Raw genomic sequence first — 20,325 nt, forward strand, 5'->3', positions numbered from 1 at the left:
ACTAATCTCTTCTCCGTGCCTTAGCTTCTCCTTCTAACAAAAGCTTAGAGTTCCTAAACCTTCCTGCAGGAAACTTGCACAAAAGCAAGGATGAAGAAAGCTGAATTGCTGTTCTATCAACAACTTCCTGTCTGGGTTTACTATTTTATATTAATTTAGCACTAAGATGAACTTGTAGAAAACTGCACTGTGCCTTACTAATAAGCATAGATTTTTTTTGTACAAGGGTGGTTGCTGGCCTTTTATTCTTCACTCAGGTATTCCACCAATGTTGAATCCATTTGGCATCTTTGTAGTTGGACTAATTCAATATTCAGGTTGACAAGTATTTAATTTTTGCTAGTTAAAATGAAAATTCCACTGGGACATCAGACCAAATTGAAATTGGTTTCTGTAAGAACATGACTTTACACTTCCTTTAAATAAATTCAGCCAAGGATAAAGATGAAGAGGGGAGCTTGGAATTTATTTTCATTAGAATTTTCTTTCCACACCAGCCCTCGTCATATCTTTCTTTTTCTCCCCTTTCTTAACGAATGATCAAGTGTAGTGTATACCTTGATTTGTTACAGAAGATACAGATCTACAGATAACTTAGTGCTCTTTTCTGAATTTTTTGTATAGCTGCCTATGTGTCACTACTATGGTCTCATTTCAGTATGTAGCATTTAAGAACAAGACAAACAATAAATGCCCTTAATTTTTATGTGCAAAATTCAGGATAGGTACCTCAAATGCAGTCACATGTAAACCAGCCCATCTTAAATTTATCTTCCTCCAAGTCTAGTTTGAAGAGTTAGCCAAATTTTGTAAAACTTGGATCAGGTACCTTGCCAGAGGCTATTGAAACTGGCCTAAAGATAACCTTTAAAATAGCTCCTGGTGCTTAGCAATAGCAATTTGTACAGGAAATGTTAATGTCCATCATCACATACCTTCTACAGAGCTCCTGATGATTTAAAGACCTGCCAAACAGTGGGCCTACACCACTTTAATCATTCAGCTGTTTCACAAAAAAAAGAAGTTGCTATAAATAAGCATGTTTGACACCAAAGCTTGATCTGAGCAATGCAGCCTGGGAGAATTTATTGTGTAGTAGCTAATCAGAACTACAGTGATCTGTTTGCGTTATTTATGAGCCTGTAGATTTGTATATCAATGGAGGCACAAAAAGAAAATCTTGTATGGACAGTGTTTAAGAGATTAGTATAGCCAGTGTTCCAGGTCAGTTTTCAGGCTGACTTTCCGCTTTGTGAGATGATCTAATCGTTTTCACATATAGCTCTGTTAATCAAGATTTATGTAAAGGAAACTATTTAGTAATCAAATGGAATTTGCTCTGTTAAATATAAATGATGCTTATGTGTGGACTTTTATTTTTGTAGAATAGCTTATAGAGCTGGTAATGAGTGAAAAGAAGAAAAATAATGTACTATAATTTGACAGAAATTGGGTTTGTGTATCTTGTGGCTTGATGGGGTTTTGTTTGTTTGTAACTATATGCTTTTAATCTTTGTATGATATTTCAGATCCGTATGCTCATGTTTCTTTCCTCCATCAAAGCAAAACAACTGAGATCATTCATTCAACTCTAAATCCTACGTGGGACCAAACTCTTATATTTAATGAAATTGAGATCTATGGGGACCCACAGACAGTAGCCCAAAACCCACCTAATGTTGTAATTGAACTTTTTGACAGTGACCAAGTGGTATGTGAAAGTTTTATACCCTGATTGCTTCTTTTTTTTCTTGAGAGTAACAAATTAATCGCTATGATTACTTTTTTTGATTGGCCAATTTGTGCAGGGTAAAGATGAATTTCTTGGAAGAAGTGTTTGCTCCCCCATGGTCAAGTTAATCCCAGAAGAGGACATCACACCAAAACTACTCTGGTATCCTGTAATAAATAATGGCAAAGCTAGTGGAGACATTCTTTTTGCTGCAGAACTTATTTTGAGGGACAAGGTATATACATTTTTATAGTCCTCCACAGTGAGTAATAATGTGAAGAATTATACTGCATAGGTCTTAATACTTGCAAGCTATTTTGTTTAAGGAAGAGGAGGGAAACTAGTACGTATGTGTTTGTCTTAACAGGGTGGCTCGAACCTTCCAATTCTCCCATCACAAAGAGCACCGAAGCTTTACATGGTACCTCAAGGAATCAGACCAATAGTTCAACTCACTGCTGTTGAGGTAGTTTAAGAATAAACTTAATGAATAAAAGTACAGTCATTTCATCCTCCAGACAATAACTTCATGTATTTGCCTCAATAAAAAATATATTTTAAAATTTATTTTACAGATTCTGGCTTGGGGATTGCGGAACATGAAAAACTACCAACTGGCACCTGTTATGTCTCCAAGTCTTATTGTGGAATGTGGGGGTGAAATGGTGGAATCTGTGGTGATCAAAAACCTCAAAAAGACACCAAATTTTCCATCTTCTGTTCTCTTCATGAAAGTGGTACTTTGCTAAAAAAAAACTATATATGAGCTATCTGTAGCAGCATTAGTTATCCCATGCTTTTAAAGGTCAAGGATTTGTTACATAAAATAGAACAGAAAAACTTGCATATCCTTTTTTCACTTAACGTAAGCCATTTACTGAGCTTGAAAATTGTAATAAAGGTCATGTAAACATGTCTGCACACATGCTGAAAAAATAGAGTCTTATATGCTCCAGTCCAGGATATATTCTCTTTATTTGAGAAGGTATTGATTCACCTGTAAATCTGTGTGGCTCTTTTCATACTGCAAGGATGGGAGCTGTACAAGATTCAAGAAGATTCAAGATTTGAGGCAACTAAAAGTTTTCTTATTGATTTCTATTGAATCATTATAATATGAGGTTAGAAATTTTCATTGAATATACAGCCACAGAACATAGTAGTTCAATATTAAACAAATAAAGTAAAAGCTCTAATTTGGGGAGAAAAAATTGATTATTCTTCTTGGTTTTCCTTCTGTTTGCATTATAAACGAAAACTCTAACCTTTCATTTTTAGCTTTTGCCAAAAGAGGAGTTATACAGTCCATCTCTTGTTATTAAAGTAATAGACCACAGACCATTTGGACGGAAACCCATCGTGGGACAGTGTACTATTGATTTACTAGAGAGCTTTCGCTGTGACCCCTACACTACTAAAGAAGACATTGCACCACAGCTGAAAGGTAGATGGCTGCAAAAATGAAAACAGTTTCTACTTTCCTATGAGATGCTAGAAAAAAGCTATCCTTGGTGTTTAATCTGCATACTGTACTGATGAGTAGCCATCTAGGGTTGTATACTTAGAGATAATATGATCTGAAAGAAAAAAATGTAAGTATTAATAAAGTACTGCAATAATCTGTAGGGTATAAGAGGAGAGAGGGCAAGGCAAAGTATGCTGTCAGACAGAGTGTACTGGTACTCTGAAGCTCCTCTTTAGTGGGAACCTGGAACTTAACTGCCTGCAGATTACCATTGCTCTTAGTACTAAGGTAAAGAGAAAGTATTCCAGCAAAAATGCTCTGAATGCAAAGCTGATGTCTTCCTCTGTATTTTTTCCGAATTTTTTTTAATTCTATACATTTGAAAAACATTTGTGTATACAGCACAAATAGTTATTGTATATGTAACTGCATTTTTTAGCAAAATGTGGCAACTAATTGCTTGCATTAAAATGTCAAACATAGAGCCAGTGAATTATTTTACATCTTCTGTTACCCTTTGGATTTCAAATCTGATGATGAAAAAGCTCAGTAAGGTGTTCTTCTTATAGCATATTGCCTTAATAAAATTTTTGGCTTACAGTTAGTCTTCTGTCTGCTGCACCCCACCGGGATACTGTAATTGAAATAGAAGACAGACAACCCCTGCTAGCAGCTCAGGTAATCTTTGAAATTTGATACTTATTTCTTTGGATCTGGGATTTCTGAGAAACTTTCTAGACAGTAAAATTGGCAGGAATACATGCAGCCTTCTGGAAAGCCAGCTGGAACAGTTATTTTGCATCAGGGAAGCAAAGGAAATATGTTAATTATTTTACCCTATTTTCTCATATAGTAAACACTGAGCTGTAGCTTTTTGTGCATGGTACAATTTACATGGTAGCTTAATAGGGAATATATTTATTCAATAGCTACGGAAAGTGTGTGATAGAACATTATTACCCAGTCATCCACTGATGATGTTTAGAGCAGCCTGATCTCACAAAGACTGAGCAGTTCTAAATAAAGGTAGGGATGTGCTTTGGTACAGAATCAAACCCATGGTATCAAAGACCTTCAGCTGTTCATTTTATCACAGTCATGGCTTTGCTTCTCTTACCATATAGTCATCCAAAACTGGTACCACTGAAACAATTTTTTTGCACTAACATATCTTTTCTAACCTATTCTGTTGTGCCTTGTGAATCTCTTTAAACTATTGCTCTGAGTCTTTTAGCACCACCACAGTGCAGTCTTATCTTACAGGTACAAATAATTCAATTTGCAGAATTTTACTTTAACTTAAACCTGAGTTAAGACAAATTTCAGCCAGTATATTTTGAAGGAAAAATGTGCAAAGTTTTTAGGGTTGTACAATGCTCCCCTTACCTATAAAGCATTTTCAAAAATTTCTGATGGCTTGTTATTTTAAAGAAAGCATTAAGAATATATCCTTCAATATAGTAATTTTGCAGGCTTTTAATCCATAATTTTGATTTAAAAAATTTAAACCTAGTGGTATTATTAAATATATGTATTTGTTCACAAATACATTTGTCTTCTACTTTTTAGCAGTGTGGACTTCTTAATGTTACTGCTGTAGAGATCCCAGAGTAAATACCACCACTGAAATTAAACTCTGAAGTCCCCAATCTAGGGACTCGCTGCTATTTTAATATGTTATTGATTGCATTCTTGTTCTTTTATTTCTTCTTCAATATCTTAATGTCATGATATTCAGACTCAATCATTTGAGTACCTCACAGAACATTTTCATATGTTTTCTTTCTTCATACATGTAAATTGTCCTTGACATTTGATTTGGAACAGCAGAAATGACTTTTCTAATGTTTATCTGAATTAGGCTTCCTGTTCTGATTAATATAAATGCTTTCTAGCTGGCACAGAGAATTAATATTTTCTTTAGAAATTCTGAACCAAAAAAATAATTAAAAAAAAAGGCACTTTGAATCCCCTAGCAAATTGATTGATTGAAGCTGATTTCAATTATAATAGAGAAGTTTTTAAATACTGCATCAGGTGAAGCATGATTTTAGAGTTTAAGCCAAATGTACTGTAACACTATATACAGTGATAACATCCATATGAGAGAGGAAAAAGTATTCAGAACAATTTAAATTGAAGTAAGTGCAACTGTGGGAAGCATAAGTGATATGGCAACAACACTGTAAAGACACAAAATACCAAAATTTCATCAATTACATTCCAATTTCCAGTGTTTAAGCAGTATGTCAACAGCACTCAGCAAAATGGCTTCTCCAACAACAGTGCATGTATGTATGTACGTACGGAGCTAATGCATGGAGATGACCACAGCAGGGGCACGTGGGGGATGCAGGGTGGTGTTTACGTGATGTGGTTGTCAGGCTATACTTCTCTTGGCAATTATTCCATAGAGAGATTTTGGAGGAGATGATGCTCGTAAGAAGTCTAATAGGATTAGTTACAGTTATCAAGGTATCCTTGCAGTTCTTCTTAAAAATCCTACTACTTCTGCACAATAAACTATTAAAATCTTCTTTTGTATCAGCTTATTTGGAATCTACATACCAGAAGCACCAAAATCAACAGGACCAATTTAACCTCGCTATTAGTATTTAAAGTTTGTTAACAGGCCTGCTTTCTGGAGAATAAAATAAATGTATAGTAAATAAAGCAAAAACTAACTTTGCTAGGAATCCACTATCTCTCTTACATTTTTTCCATAATTTCAAGTTGTTCAAAAAATTAGCAGTTCAATCTTAGTATCTTGAAACAATCTACAGTTCAGTCACTGGATAACTAGGAAAATGTACAACAATGGTTACATGGTCTTTGCCATGTGATATTTCACTCCAAAATCTCCAGTTTATCATATGGCATTTTTTTCTGTGTTTTGCCATTCTGTGAGCACATCCTGCTTTTACTGGTTTTAGTAACGACAGTTTCCAAATATGGCAGACTTGTTATTTGCTTTGGGAATTTTTGTGCAAACTCATTGCAAGTTAAAATGATTATTGTATACGAATGTAGGCTGCCTTTCATGTTGTCAACATTATAAACCAATGTTTAAGGGAAGTCAAATTCAAATAGGGCAAAGTATTGAACTTACCTGCTCGTAAGTTTTGCAAATCGATAATGACATGGTTTCTGAGAATAAATCACTCAAATTGCCTTTGGAAAACCTGACAAACTCTTGTGCAAATCTGAAAAAAAATTATGCTGTATTTCTAATTTGAAGTTAGACAAGATTACTAAAATACAGTAGACCTGAACACCCTAAGAAGATAATTACTTGCAGTATAGAAAGGAGAATAGCATAAGTATGATGTACCAGAGTGATGTCCTGATCTATTGATGCATTTGGTTTGTACTTGTAAACTGTCTTTCGTATTTCTTTTGCTTTGCACAAAAATTTGAAGATTATGCCTTTAAATTAAACCACATGGATAATACATAAACACTAGCACAAATCACTCTCGCTAATCACTGCTTCCAAATGGGATGCATAATGCTTGCTCATAATGGAATATCTGGTCATAATTACGGTATCTGTGATTTAACAAGTGAAGCATTTTGGACTGTGCAGATTGTTACTGCACTTACACTAATAAATTTGTAGACACGTAATACTTGTTCCTGTACTTTAAATTTTTTTCCAATTTTTTCAGACTCCTGAAATTTCACAGCCTTTAAACAACTGCAGAATGATAGCAGAAAGGAAAAGGCTGTTGAGCATTAGGAATTTTTTTTTTAATAAAGAAGTAAATATTCATAAGGTGCAAAAAATAGTTCAATTTGTGTGTGTGAAATTTGTTTGGAAAAGAATCTCTGGAATAGATTCAATTGTTTTATAAGTACTCGTAAACACATTTTTATTTGAAATAGATCAGTCAGATCCTGTGCTCTTTGCAACCACAGTTGGTAGTGTGGAAACCAGTAAATAGAATCCAAAGTTAAAACACTGAAGTGATTAAAGATGAAAACCAAGTTTCTCTCTTTTTTGCTTTGTTACGTGAATAAAAAAGAATAAAGCACAGGGCTCTAATGTCTTACAGTCCCATAAAACTTTGTTACCTGCGTGGTCCAGTTTAATATCTAGGTGGTACTGAAAGAGAAAAAAAAAGAAAAGAAACACGTGTGGTCTGAATAGTCTTCAAAAGTATTTATAATTACTGGTGTTAATAACTTAATTTACATACAAAGTTTTATTAAAAACCTTTTTTAATTGTATAAAATGTTATGAATCCTACCTAACCTTTGTTTCTGTCTTCCTCTTTTTTATGAATTGATTCTTGTGAGCAGCTTACAGAAAAGGTAATGTATCCTACTTTTGACAATCATTACCTTGCTTTCTTGTAAATGAGACCTACAATTGCAAATCAGAATATTAATACTGCTTTTTTAATACTGACATTTTAAAGGATGGAGAGGAGAATAGTAATTTCTGAAAATGTTTGTTATAAAATCTACCAGCAATTTGTACAATAGGAAATACAGGAAAATTATGCAGAACTGAAACAACACCCCCCCAATATTCAAAAAAACCTCACATTTAATGATCTGTGTAATACTTTAAGAATCTTTATAAATCCAAATATTGGTTAAGATTTTTTTTCAAACTTACACAGTGAATGAACAGTATTACAAATTGGAGTATGTTTCCAGGGGGAAATAATTATGTAATTCCTGTGGATAAATAAAGAAAATAATAATCTGTTGAAAGAAGTGAGTATTTGGTCTTAAAATAAAAAAATACGTAAAAACAGGAATGCACACTTAGTGGAATGTGTAGATTCTTAGATCATTTAAGTATTATTTTTCAGAATTAAAGACTTCACTGCTCTTTCTGACTGCATTTGATCAGCATTAAGGTAGACCTACTGACATCAGTGGACAAGATTCTGTCAGTGTGCAGATGATCTCTGCTGGCTTTCAGAGAACAGTATATGTTTAGAGCAGTTACAGATCTGTCCCAGTGTTGTTACATTGCAACACTACTGAAATAAATGAGAATCTCAGCTGAAAACAGACTAGCTGATTTATCCCACAGGAAAAATTTTTTCAGCATGCTCACTATAGTTACTATTCATACTAATGGAATTTCTGTAATGAATTCTAAGTATGATGATGTTTCTCCTCAGCAGCCAAAACATTGACTGCTCTGGCTAAGTAGCAACTGCTGCTAATGGCATAATACTAGACTGGATAGACAGGAGGCCTGAACTAGTACCCTAAATTCTCTATGTTTAATGAGATACTTTGAATGGAATCGCTTCCTCTGACTTTAGCCATCTAAAAATTCAGTGCATAGGCTATGCTGGAGTACCTCAGGACAGATGTGTATATATACGCCTCCAGAAATCAGTCCTTTGAGATAGCTATCTGGATACCAGTAATTAATTGATCTCTGGAGATGGCTATCTGTTGAATATAGACACAGCTGGATTATAGACAAGACATCTAAACCTGGGTAAGAGAAACTGCATCTCTTCAGACTTACAATTTACACTCTAATTTTCTTTCTCTCTGAGCAACTTTAATATTCCTTGATGGATAGTAAGTTTTAGTGTGCTTAATTACTGTTTCTACTGTACAGCATGATATAGGAGAAGCTGGAATGGACGATATATGAGTCATTCTTATCTCCTAATAAAAAACGTTGTTTGTTTTTAAGGAGGAAGAAATTGTTGATTGGTGGAGCAAATTTTATGCTTCCGTAGGAGAACCTGAAAAATGCGGACAGTATATTAAAAAAGGATATGACACTTTAAAGGTATTGCTCAGAATAAAACAAAGGAACATTTGTCAAAGTTTACAGGCCTAAAACCTGATCAGAGCTGCACCCTTTTTTTTTTTTAATGCTCTTTTCAAAATCTAACTGTACATGATTCCATATAAAGCTCTATTATTAATTCATGTGGTGAAATGAAGGTTTCCAGAAGTCTTTGCTGCTTCTCTGCTTAACCACACTGATTTAAGAGATGTATTAAATGCTCAGCATAACCTTTGGTCAAACAGAATTTTACTCTTGACTGGTTTGGGTGCCAGGCAGATCCCAGAACTGAAAAACATACGCTCTGAAAAAGTAAGAACACAGAGAGCAGTAACTTTCATTGACTACTGGTTAAAAGCTGAAGCTAGACCACTTTCAATTCTCATCTAATATTCCTACTGAAGACAGTAAAGATAAGGTTGGGAAGTGCTATTTATTCTGTTTTTAACAAGACATAAACGAATCTTCCGTTCCACTTAGATGCAAAAATAAAAAGTCCCAAATGCTTTGGTTCCTTGAGATATATCATCAAGCATACACTATTGAAATACCACACTGATGGAGCTCATATGTATGGTAATTTCTAAATGTTGTGGTGTCCCCCCCCACACCCCCTTTTTTTTTAAAGGTGTACGACTGTGAATTGGAAAAGGTACCCGAGTTTAATGGCTTAACAGACTTCTGTGATACATTTAAGCTGTACAGAGGCAAATCTGAGGACAATGATGATCCATCAGTGGTAGGGGAATTTAAGGTAAATTTCAATAATGGGAAACAGCCAAATGTTGGATATAGTCATTTCTTTGTAAGTAGTTATCAGTAAGCAAGTCTGCATGCAAGCATTTAAGCTTACAAAGTTAAGCAGGAATGCCTGCTTTAATATGGTTAACAAGTGCTCTTAAATGCTTAGGTTCAGGCCCCTTTTTGTTCAAGGAAAGGACACCACTGCAAATTGCTTACTCTAAATGTGATACACGCATTAATTTAGAAGAAATTTCATCATTTCTACTATTGTAAGCTTTCCTGATACCCTGCTGAACAGGGCCAAGATTTCACTGCAGACATGCTCAGCACAGTGCATTTATAGAATTACCCTGAGAAAGGCATTTTGTACTATTTCTGAGACTCTGTCTATGGCCTTTAAAGAGGAAAATAATGTTAACATTGTATATTTAAAAAAACTCACATAAAATGATGTGTTGAATAGAAAAATGAATATGAAGTATGTTATGGATTCTCAGCTGGAGCAAAGTGAGTAATTCTGTTGAAATGAAATAAGCTATATTGATTTAAATCAGATAAGGATCTGACTTTACCTTTGTGGTAGATGTTATCCAAAGCTCACTAAAGTTGAAGAAAAGACTTTTAAAGGGCTGTGGATTAGGCCATAATTTTGCTACAGCTATGTAAAAATGGACTACATGTGCATACGGTAAATAAGAAAAACAAATCGTATTAGAGTGACTTTTCTAAATTTATCTTGACGGAGTTTCTAATGTATATTATTTTTAGGGGTCCTTTAAAATCTATGCATTACCTGATGATCCTACTATTCCAGCTCCTCCTCGCCAGTTCCGTGAGCTACCAGACAGTGGGCCTCAGGAATGTATTGTGCGAATTTATATTGTTCGAGCTTTGCAACTTCAGCCTCAGGATAATAATGGGCTGGTGAGACTCTGTGTTTTTATGTTTGTGAGCTAACTCTGCTGTAATATATTTTAAAGAAGAAAGTTAACATAATAATAACTAAGTCCTAACCAAATTTTTTCTTTTTATTTCTAAATAGTGTGATCCTTATATAAAAATAACACTAAATAAAAAAGTAATTGAAGACAGAGATAATTATGTGCCCAATACGCTCAATCCAATTTTTGGCAGGTAACAATTTTTTTGTATTTTTGATTTACTGTATTTTAGAATGCTTTCACATAATTATCCAGTAATGTCATCAAATAAGATAAACCATTATTTTAAATATCCAGTACTGTATTCACAGTTGTATAGTAACAATTTATTGGGACAGAAATTGCCTAAGGCACTTCCCATGGTGTTTTACCATACTCTCTCTTTGAAATCATTGGACAGCTTAAATGTTTGGCTAGTCTGTAGACTTTGTGTATCATGTGCACAAATTGGATAAAAGTAAACTATGTACAACTTAAAGTCGTGTATGTTATGTGTACAGGAACAATGAAACATGCTTGAAGAATATGAAAAAGTTGTAAAACTGCAAACTGCTTGACTGTCATGATGAATAATCACCTGGAGATGAATTCCCAGTATGTTGGTACTGGCTTCAAACGCTAATGCTATCTTTGAAGTACATAAACAGAAAAATACTAATTAGAAATGTAAAAGTTACATCTTCTTTATACTTCACAATGAAATTGTCCAGAATTGGAGGATTTGATAAATTAGAAAGTTGACACAGAGAGGCCATAAGGATTAGGAAGGGTTTGGAACGCATGCTTTATAATGAGGTGTTCCAGGAGTTCAATTGTTTAGCATATGTAAAGAGAAAGATAATTATGGTATTTTGATTACATGTGAAAAGTAACTTCCAAATTCCAACCTTTTTTTTCAGTAACAACCCTGGAAGTCAAAGTTAGAAAGTCAGAATGGAAATAAACCAAAAAAATATACTGAGAATAATTAACCAGTGGAATACTTTTCCCCAAGGGTAATGCATTCAGCAGCACTGGAAACGATGAGGCTGAATATTTTGAAAGTAAATTCAGAGAATTAATTTGAAAAAATTCTACAGTCAGTTTTGTATAGAAAAACTAGATGATAGGATAATCCCTTCTAGTTGCAGAAGCTAAACACTTTTTTTTTAAGGCTCCAAACATGTTTGTATTGTGGTAAAAAATCTGAAAGTCGATTAAACAGTCATGCTTTTTATAGAGTGTCTGACAGAGCCCCACTAGCTCAGTCCCAATTCAAGCTGCTGCATAGAAAACATCAAAGTAATACATTCTGCAGAAGGCAAGGATGTAATATCCACAGGAGCACAAACGGATTTATTAATGGGTGCAAATACAAAGTAAAGTGTTGTGTAACTACTTCTAGTTTTATCAGTATTGCAAATGCCTCTTTAATATCTTGTAAAGGTCATTTCTCAAAAATAAACTTTGAGCAATAGTGTTAACTGGACATGTTTATATTTAGAATGTATGAACTCAGCTGCTTCTTACCTCAAGAAAAGGATCTGAAAATTTCAGTCTATGACTATGACACGCTGACTCGTGATGAAAAAGTAGGTGAAACCATCATTGATCTTGAGAACAGATTCCTTTCTCGGTATGGATCTCACTGTGGCATCCCACAACAGTATTGCATGTAAGTCACATTTTGTCTACTGAAAGTTGTATCTCTAAGATGTAGCCTCCAGTCACCATAACAAACCTGGACTTTCTTCATCTTAATTATTTGGTTAAAAACAATGCTGTGGTTGGTTGTTGTGCTCACTGAATCATCTGAATTCCAAGTAAAGCTGCAAAGTCTTCAGAAGAGCTTTGACTCTAAGAAAACATCACTTCAAACATTTTAATCTTCTCTTCATACAGTAATATGTGTTGTTTCTGTACAGAGAACATGCGCTTAACAAAATTTTCTGACCTACTCATGGGAATAAATATGAAAGCATCTGTTAGCATAAGATATTTTAGTATATAAAGAAAAAAGTACTATGTCTTGAATGTTAATTGTGCTAGTATGGAATTAAACCACTGTCTCAAACCATTATCTCAAAATCAAGTGGTCAATCTAGCCAGGCAGTGCTGCCCACTATGAATTGATATAAAACTAATACATTTTACATAACTTGGAAATGCCCTAAATTTTAAAGAATTTTAGGATGTGTTTTTGTTTCTTTCCTAAAGCTCAGGTGTTAATACCTGGCGTGATCAACTAAAACCAACACAGTTGTTGCAAAATATAGCCAGGTTTAAAGGCTATGCTCCTCCGGTCCTCTCTGAAAACGGTAGAAGAATTAACTACGGAGGACGAGACTATAGTTTGGAGGAAATCGGTGAGCTTCTTTACTTAAATTAACACTGATGTAAATATAAAACTTCTCAATTATTTATGGAAAAAGAGAAAAAATCTGACTCCTTGGTGCTTAATCTTATATATGTGATTTTAAATTAAGAAAAAAAAGTTTCAAGTGCAAATTCTGGGTCGTGAGCCCATTCTATTCCATTCTTTTTATTTCAGAAGCTAACAAAGTATTGCATCAGCATCTGGGTCCAGGTGAAGAGCGGTTAGCTCTTCATATCCTCAGAACCCAGGGCTTGGTACCTGAACATGTGGAGACAAGGACCTTGTACAGTACCTTCCAGCCCAACATCTCACAGGTACTAAAAACTGGTTTTACTTTGGGTTTCTCAGATGCAGAAATAGAACATTCCTAGATTCATACTATGTTGCTATAAATACACAAGTCGGTAAGGTGGTATCACTGAGATAGTGATGTAGCTTTCTGGCTGAGAAACTAAAGCAGGTTAGATTAGAAACACAACATAATGCTATGAGCCACAAATTATGATCTTGGACACCGACAGAGTGGGAATTGGGAATGACTGATTACTTTATTACTGAAAAAAACTGGAATAAGTATTTAATAGCATGCCAATAATAAAGGAGGGAGCCTGCCTGAAGAGTTTTGTAGCTACTTTCAAAAAATGAAAACAAAGTTGTCAGTTCTCTCTACAAGGTTCAGAGATGCTAGTTTGAAGAGGCTGGCTTATACTGTATCTGTCTGTTGGAGAGGAATAAATATTAGCATTTGTTTTCCAGAATTTTTGATTAACCTGTGGCTTTCTTTTGTTCTGGTTTATTGGTGGTTGTTTAAAAAAAAAAAAAAAAGTGTCCTGTATCAAGCAGAGAAGTCATCTGCAAGAATAAAGAAATAGGCTTGCAGTTGAAAAATAGGGTGGAAAAATCAGCAGCGGTTGCCTCACTCAGAAGAATAATCTCACATAGTTAAGGGGACTGATCAGCTACTTGGGGTAGGCCACTTTCTGGAAAGTACCAGCCACATTTATGATACTTGTGCTATAACCTCTGAGAGAACAAAAACTTGGACCTAGAGAGTAAGAACTATTTAGGCACCTAACTTGCCCTGAATCACTAGGAGTTACATCTCTAGCAGAACAGGAAGAACTGCGTTTGCTCCTATCTGAAGTCTGTAGAAGATGTGACCTTGGGTTTAGTAACAGGAGTGAGCTTTGCTCTGTGGCTAGAAGTCAGTACTAGGGATGGAAATAGGCAGTACCGTGGAATTGCCATGACAAACATGTATGCAACAAACAACCCCTCATCCAACTTCTCCACTGATACAGGGAAAGCTCCAGATGTGGGTTGATGTTTTCCCCAAAAGCTTAGGACCTCCAGGCCCTCCCTTCAACATCACTCCCCGAAAAGCTAAGAAGTGAGTATATATATATATATATATATGTATATGTATGTATGCTGCATACCATCTGGCTGCCCTGACAAAGGCAATTCAATTGTCTTTCCCCAAATATCTTCCTTCCTAGGTATATCTTGCGGGTAATTGTCTGGAACACCAAAGATGTCCTTCTGGATGAAAAGAGTATCACCGGGGAAGAAATGAGCGACATCTATGTGAAGGGGTAGGAGCACCCTATCGTGTAACATTTGCAAATGAACGAGGTTCAGAATGTCCTGGGAATGTCTAGCCCATGGGTACCAAAGATGATTTGTTGATGTCAGCCAAGCTGACTCCAGAACTGACAGTGCTGGGGAACAGGATACAGAAATAGCGTGCTGGCTTTACTCAGATCAACTGGATTGTAAAGCTGCCAAGCCAAGTTTGCAGAGCATTGCTCTTAAACTTAAATGCCACATTGGAACCAAACTGAGAAAATCTGTAGAAGACTCCCCAGCCCTCTGTGACACAGTACTTATGGCTTGTTTGCAACCATTTAATGACATGGTTGTGGCACGAACAAATGCCAGTGTAGTTCCACTGCAAACACCAGACACATGTGCCTGTTACTTTCAGATGGATGCCCGGTAATGAAGAAAACAAGCAGAAAACAGATGTTCACTACCGATCTTTGGATGGTGAAGGAAACTTTAACTGGAGATTTGTTTTTCCTTTTGACTATCTTCCAGCAGAGCAACTCTGCACAGTTTCTAAAAAGGTAGGTATTTCTAAAGATTTCAGTACTTAGAGTTCAGGTTGTAATCAGTCTGATAGTTCTTTCTATTGTATGTACATATTGGAAGAGGCAGTTTGGCTCAATTCTACATACATCCCTCAAACTGCTATTTTGTACAGTTTCAATTTTGCCTTTGAACAAGGAACAACACCTTGGCAACAACAGGTTCCTGTTAGCAAGGGCAAGATAAAATCCTTAATTCTCTCGATCCCACCCCTTACTCATCCCCCCTCCCTTAGGATTCACAAGTAGGAGCAGGTCACAGCCTTGAATTTTCATATGTAATTCTTAGAAGCTGTTTTGGTTTTGTTTTTTGACTCCTAGGAGCATTTTTGGAGTCTTGACAAGACAGAATTCAGAATCCCACCCAAACTGATCATTCAGATATGGGATAATGACAAGTTCTCATTGGATGACTATCTGGGTAAGGCTTCTAAAAAAGGAATTATTGCCATCTCAAACCAAGAGATAAAAATGAGCAGTTTAAAATTATTGCATAAGAACTACATTTTCAAAGTGGGCCACTGAGCATGCAGGTACATTTCTATTCTCACACATTGTACAATGTCACTTATGCTCATGTATAAATGAGTAAAAGCCTACTCGCAGGTAAACCGTGCTACTTTTCCATTCATATAAGCTCTACTACAAAATGTGAATGGGAAGATAATGTGTATGAAAACTTACTTTGCCTCTAAAGTAAGATTAGTTAAAATAAGAATATTTCTGTTCTAAGTAAGAGTATTTACATAAGGCTGTAATTAGGTTAAGCAATCTACTTTGTACCTTTATTAATTCAGATTCTTTCAGTATCTCAGCGGCAGGCCTTCAGCACATTCAATGAAAAGCAACAACAGTGGGGATTTGATTGAGACTGCCTACTTACTGGGTGATATTTTCTCTTGGACAGTATCATCATTTAACTGCATAACTCACGGAGGAAAACAAAAGTCCTTCATAGTTACTTGTCTTTGTAAGGAGATGCATCTCCAAACACTGACACACTGACAGTTCTGCTCTGAAACTGACTCCTGCTTTAGCATGATACAGACTTTTGAGATTAAATATCCTAGCTTACACAGAACAAAAAATGACTTTTCACAGAAATATTTCTCTGTAATTTTCAAGTACTCTGTGGAGCACTTCAGAGCTCTGTGGAGGATTGCTCTCTGCCCTGTGTTAAGAAAGCTCAAAGGTCTTTAGGTTACATGCAGACCATGTAGCCCTCAAGAGCTAAAAACAAGTCACTGATTTATAACCATCATTTAAGTTAGCAAAATCATATGTTTAACTATCAAAAATCACATAGCCATTATATTGCCTTATTTGGTTATTTTCTCTTTGGGTTGGGGGGGATCCATTAAAAAAAACAAAAGTGATCTTGCTTAAAAAAAAGAGGGAAGAGCTGGTTAAGTCAATTTTATCAACACCGGTGCTTTCAACACCAACAAGGTGGGAGGCATCAGGCTGTGCTTAAGCCCACTTCTCTGCTTCACAACACACTTGGGCAGACAGCAATGTAACATGTTTGGTAAGGTCCTTCCTGTATAACGTATTTAGAAATAAGTGAGGTTCACCCTGAACCACTGTTCCGTTTGAATGGCTGTGTTATGCAGTGTATGTTTTTTCTCCTAGGTTTTGTCGAGCTAGATTTACATAAAACAATCATTCCCGCAAAAGTTCCAGAGAAGTGCAATATAGACATGATTCCAGACTACAAAACAGATCATTCTCAGAAGGCTTACAAGACTGCCTCTCTCTTTGAGCAGAAATCCATGAAGGGGTGGTGGCCGTGTTACGTAGAAAAGGATGGTTCCCGTATTTTAGCGGTATGATTATTACTTCTTTATACAGTACCTAAAATGTGCTCACTTTGCTTTTTAAATTAAGTCACCTGTTTAGCTGTTAGCTTTCAACAGAAAGACAGAGAAGGAATAAAAAGATCATTCTAGACTCAAGTTCAAGAAATTTGCTCCATCAGCAATGTTTAAGTATTTTTAAATGAGTTTAGTACTTAAGTTTCTTTGTTTTGTTTTTATCTCTTTTTAACGTGTAGGACTACAGCTAGGTTGAGTCATGCTACCTCAGCAAAGCAGCCAATAGAGTTATTTTGTGAATGAATTTATCACATTATGGCTTAAAAGAAACAATGACACATCCTGTATGTGTTTAAAGAAAAGAGTTTGAATGGAAAGCGTTTTCATACACAGGCAACATAATTTAAATATTGGAAAAGCCAGACCAGCTTCTTGATGATGAGGGCAAACAGAAAACCCAAAGCTTTATAACCTAGCTTTCTTTTTAATTGCCAAGGATCTATCTGGAAATAGTTATTCACTCACCACTAGTATATTCGAACTCAAATAACTAAAGATATTCAAGTACGCAGTTAAACCTTGTACTTAAAATATATGTATAGTATAAGTAATTATTTACCACTAGTTAGAATATCAGGCCTTATCAAGCGTATCTGTTGCTGCTTCTTTCTAATGCTTTTACCTTTAAACTTTATTTTTTCCTCATTTATTTAATTTCATAATAAAAATAATCAGAAACATTATCTTCTGCAACAGTATAAAAAATGAGATGCTTAGGGAAAAGATGCAGGCCATGGGTTGTTTTTGGTACAAAAACAATTCTGTTTTTCTTACTATGCATAGGTTTTGCTAAATTAGAAAAAACAATACATAGTTTAAAGTAGAACTGCAAATGAATTAGCAGAACTATTTTGTGTGCTGTGATTTTTTGTTTGTGGTTCTATGATACAGAGTTGTGATACTGTCCTAGTGCAGAAACAAGTGTATTTTGAGATAGAAATTGAAATATATATGTAAGGAGTTCATCCAAAACTCTGCTGTATAGGTACCAAACAAGTACTTTTCCTTTGTTCAAGTAAGATGTTTGTCTTATGCCATATGTTAAACATGCCTACTTTTTCTGAAGGGTAAAGTTGAAATGACATTGGAAATTGTCAATGAAAAAGAAGCTGAGGAAAGGCCAGCTGGTAAAGGAAGAGATGAACCCAACATGAACCCCAAATTAGATCTACCAAAGTAAGATATTTTTCTCTCACTAGCTTGACAAATACAGTACCTAGCTACCATGACATTCTTCAAAAAATCTACATGCAATAAATTATATATTAGACATCAGCTATCCTTAGCAAAATTTTGTTTATAGGAGACAGCCTTGTTTCCTTTTGCATGTGTTAGGATAAAATGCAAGGTGGTTTCAGTATAACGGCACACATTTACTGAAATTCCACTGTCTTACGCTACACATCTATCTTTTCTTCAACTCCAGAACCAGAGTGCTTTAATGTGTTATATTCTCACACTTAGTATTCCCTGTTTTTAATAGTATGATTAATATTTGTTTCTCTCAAAATGCAGCCGACCAGATACTTCCTTCCTGTGGTTTCCAAATCCATGCAAGACAATGAAATTTATTGTGTGGCGCAGGTTTAAGTGGCTCTTCATAGGCCTTATCATCTTGCTAATTATATTCTTATTTGTAGCTGTACTCCTCTATTCATTGCCGGTAAGAATTTATAAATGTTACTATTCTTCAGCTGTAGCATAAGGCTAGCTTATGTATGAGTCAACAGGACACACTCCTTACTTAGGCAGGGGATTCCGTCCACTCTGTTCTAGCAGGGAGATAAGGATTTATATATAACATAACCTTATAGATGCATTGGTTTTTTAAGTAACACAGTTTCAACTGGTTTTAAGTTAGAACCTATTAGAATGTACATTAAAACTAACCTAGTAAGTAAAGGTCAAGCAAATGAGTGCTTTAGAAGTGTTAATAACTTTCACAGTTAAAAATAGTTCAGTTAAAAATAGCCTGGAGTCTAGATCTCGGTCTACTTTGGTCTGAAATATCCATTTTTATTGTATTTTAAATGAAATTACCACACTCTGAATAAATTTTGATCCATTAATATCTTAATATTTTAATATCCTACATATCTTTTACAAAACTACACTTCAGTATTTCATATACATCTTTTTGTCTCTATTGTTTTTTTTCTTCCTACAGAACTATTTGTCAATGAAGATCGTGAAGCCAATTTAAAGAAGAGTTTTCATCTTTTGTTTTAAATAGCAATGAGGTTTTGCCTCAGGCTGTGGACCAAATTCAGCAAGGCTCCCTTCACGTTATTTGTTCACTAGTATTTTAAACTGGAAAATAGATAAGAAGTAAGAATTTAACCAAGGTTAGCCAAGGTTCAGGGGGTCATGACTGGTGTAAAGAAAGGTCATGTTCCGTTTACATGTTTTGATTTTCATAGTATCTACACATGGTAAGGTTCTGCCTTCCTTGCTTTTAAACTACATTTTTCATAAAAAAATCACTGAAGAGGCTGCCTGTTCTTGCTGTCGTCTTTTAAATGGATACTTCCTTTTGAGAATTCTGTTGGGTGCAACTTGCAACTCTGCATCTTAACTTAATGAAAAAAACAAGCACTACTTATAATTATGTATGCCAAAGAAACCTCACAGTGCAATCAACAAATGCTCAGACATTCTATTTACAAAAGGTTTCAGTATAGTTAGCTTAACATTCTTAGTTACTGCACTGTAGACTTGACAACACTGTATGTATCCTGACAACAACTGCATGTGCATAGAAATAAAAGCATTAGTTTACTGTTTACTTAGTGTAATTTACAAATGGTTAAATAAACCTATCCAAAAGTAAAATGCAAGTTTACAGCTCTCTTTATCTATTACAAACCCACAATGCATTTTAGGTATTGTACACCGTCTGTCAGAGGAAGTAGTGCCACAAGACCCAGGAAGATTGCAGTCTAATTACATCAGAAATGTATAATTTAAGTATTATCTTTACAGTGAAAATAAGGAAGTATTTCTGCACAAAATTCTAATGAATTCCTTTATTAATTAGGAAATTATAAAGAAATGAAAGTTGATGAATAGTTACTTTAAATCCAAGGACTATAGAGATGCTCTTGAACCAAAACATGAAAGGATATGCAACCAAGATTCAACCCTTGTTTAAAATCTCATCTGCATGTGGAAAATAGGTACTTCATTTAGACTTAGTGCCCTTACCCTAGGCACAATAAAATATCCTGCACTAAAATCAGGTTTAGAGTCTGGGATTACACCTTGCTTTTATGGATGGCCAAAGCAGAAGC

At 35.1% G+C, this 20,325-nt stretch overlaps 1 protein-coding gene across 1 annotated transcript in view; it reads left to right on the forward strand.

Annotated features, from left to right (window-relative positions):
* Positions 1-19,867, forward strand: part of MYOF (myoferlin) — a 76,490-nt gene extending 56,623 nt beyond the window's left edge. The window contains exons 33-54 of the mRNA XM_026094166.2: positions 1,530-1,711; positions 1,809-1,967; positions 2,100-2,198; positions 2,308-2,469; positions 3,011-3,176; positions 3,799-3,875; positions 7,500-7,511; positions 8,872-8,970; positions 9,599-9,724; positions 10,483-10,638; positions 10,757-10,848; positions 12,139-12,309; positions 12,852-13,000; positions 13,186-13,325; positions 14,313-14,401; positions 14,511-14,606; positions 14,999-15,140; positions 15,483-15,582; positions 16,794-16,987; positions 18,102-18,211; positions 18,551-18,698; positions 19,203-19,867. Of these exons, the coding sequence (XP_025949951.2) occupies positions 1,530-1,711; positions 1,809-1,967; positions 2,100-2,198; positions 2,308-2,469; positions 3,011-3,176; positions 3,799-3,875; positions 7,500-7,511; positions 8,872-8,970; positions 9,599-9,724; positions 10,483-10,638; positions 10,757-10,848; positions 12,139-12,309; positions 12,852-13,000; positions 13,186-13,325; positions 14,313-14,401; positions 14,511-14,606; positions 14,999-15,140; positions 15,483-15,582; positions 16,794-16,987; positions 18,102-18,211; positions 18,551-18,698; positions 19,203-19,238 (2,705 nt within the window). The 3' untranslated portion in view covers positions 19,239-19,867. The remainder of the gene's footprint in view (positions 1-1,529; positions 1,712-1,808; positions 1,968-2,099; positions 2,199-2,307; positions 2,470-3,010; positions 3,177-3,798; positions 3,876-7,499; positions 7,512-8,871; positions 8,971-9,598; positions 9,725-10,482; positions 10,639-10,756; positions 10,849-12,138; positions 12,310-12,851; positions 13,001-13,185; positions 13,326-14,312; positions 14,402-14,510; positions 14,607-14,998; positions 15,141-15,482; positions 15,583-16,793; positions 16,988-18,101; positions 18,212-18,550; positions 18,699-19,202) is intronic.
* The last annotated feature ends 458 nt before the right edge of the window (positions 19,868-20,325 follow it).

This window comes from Dromaius novaehollandiae, chromosome 6 (assembly GCF_036370855.1).
Source record: "Dromaius novaehollandiae isolate bDroNov1 chromosome 6, bDroNov1.hap1, whole genome shotgun sequence".
Taxonomy (NCBI): domain Eukaryota; kingdom Metazoa; phylum Chordata; class Aves; order Casuariiformes; family Dromaiidae; genus Dromaius; species Dromaius novaehollandiae.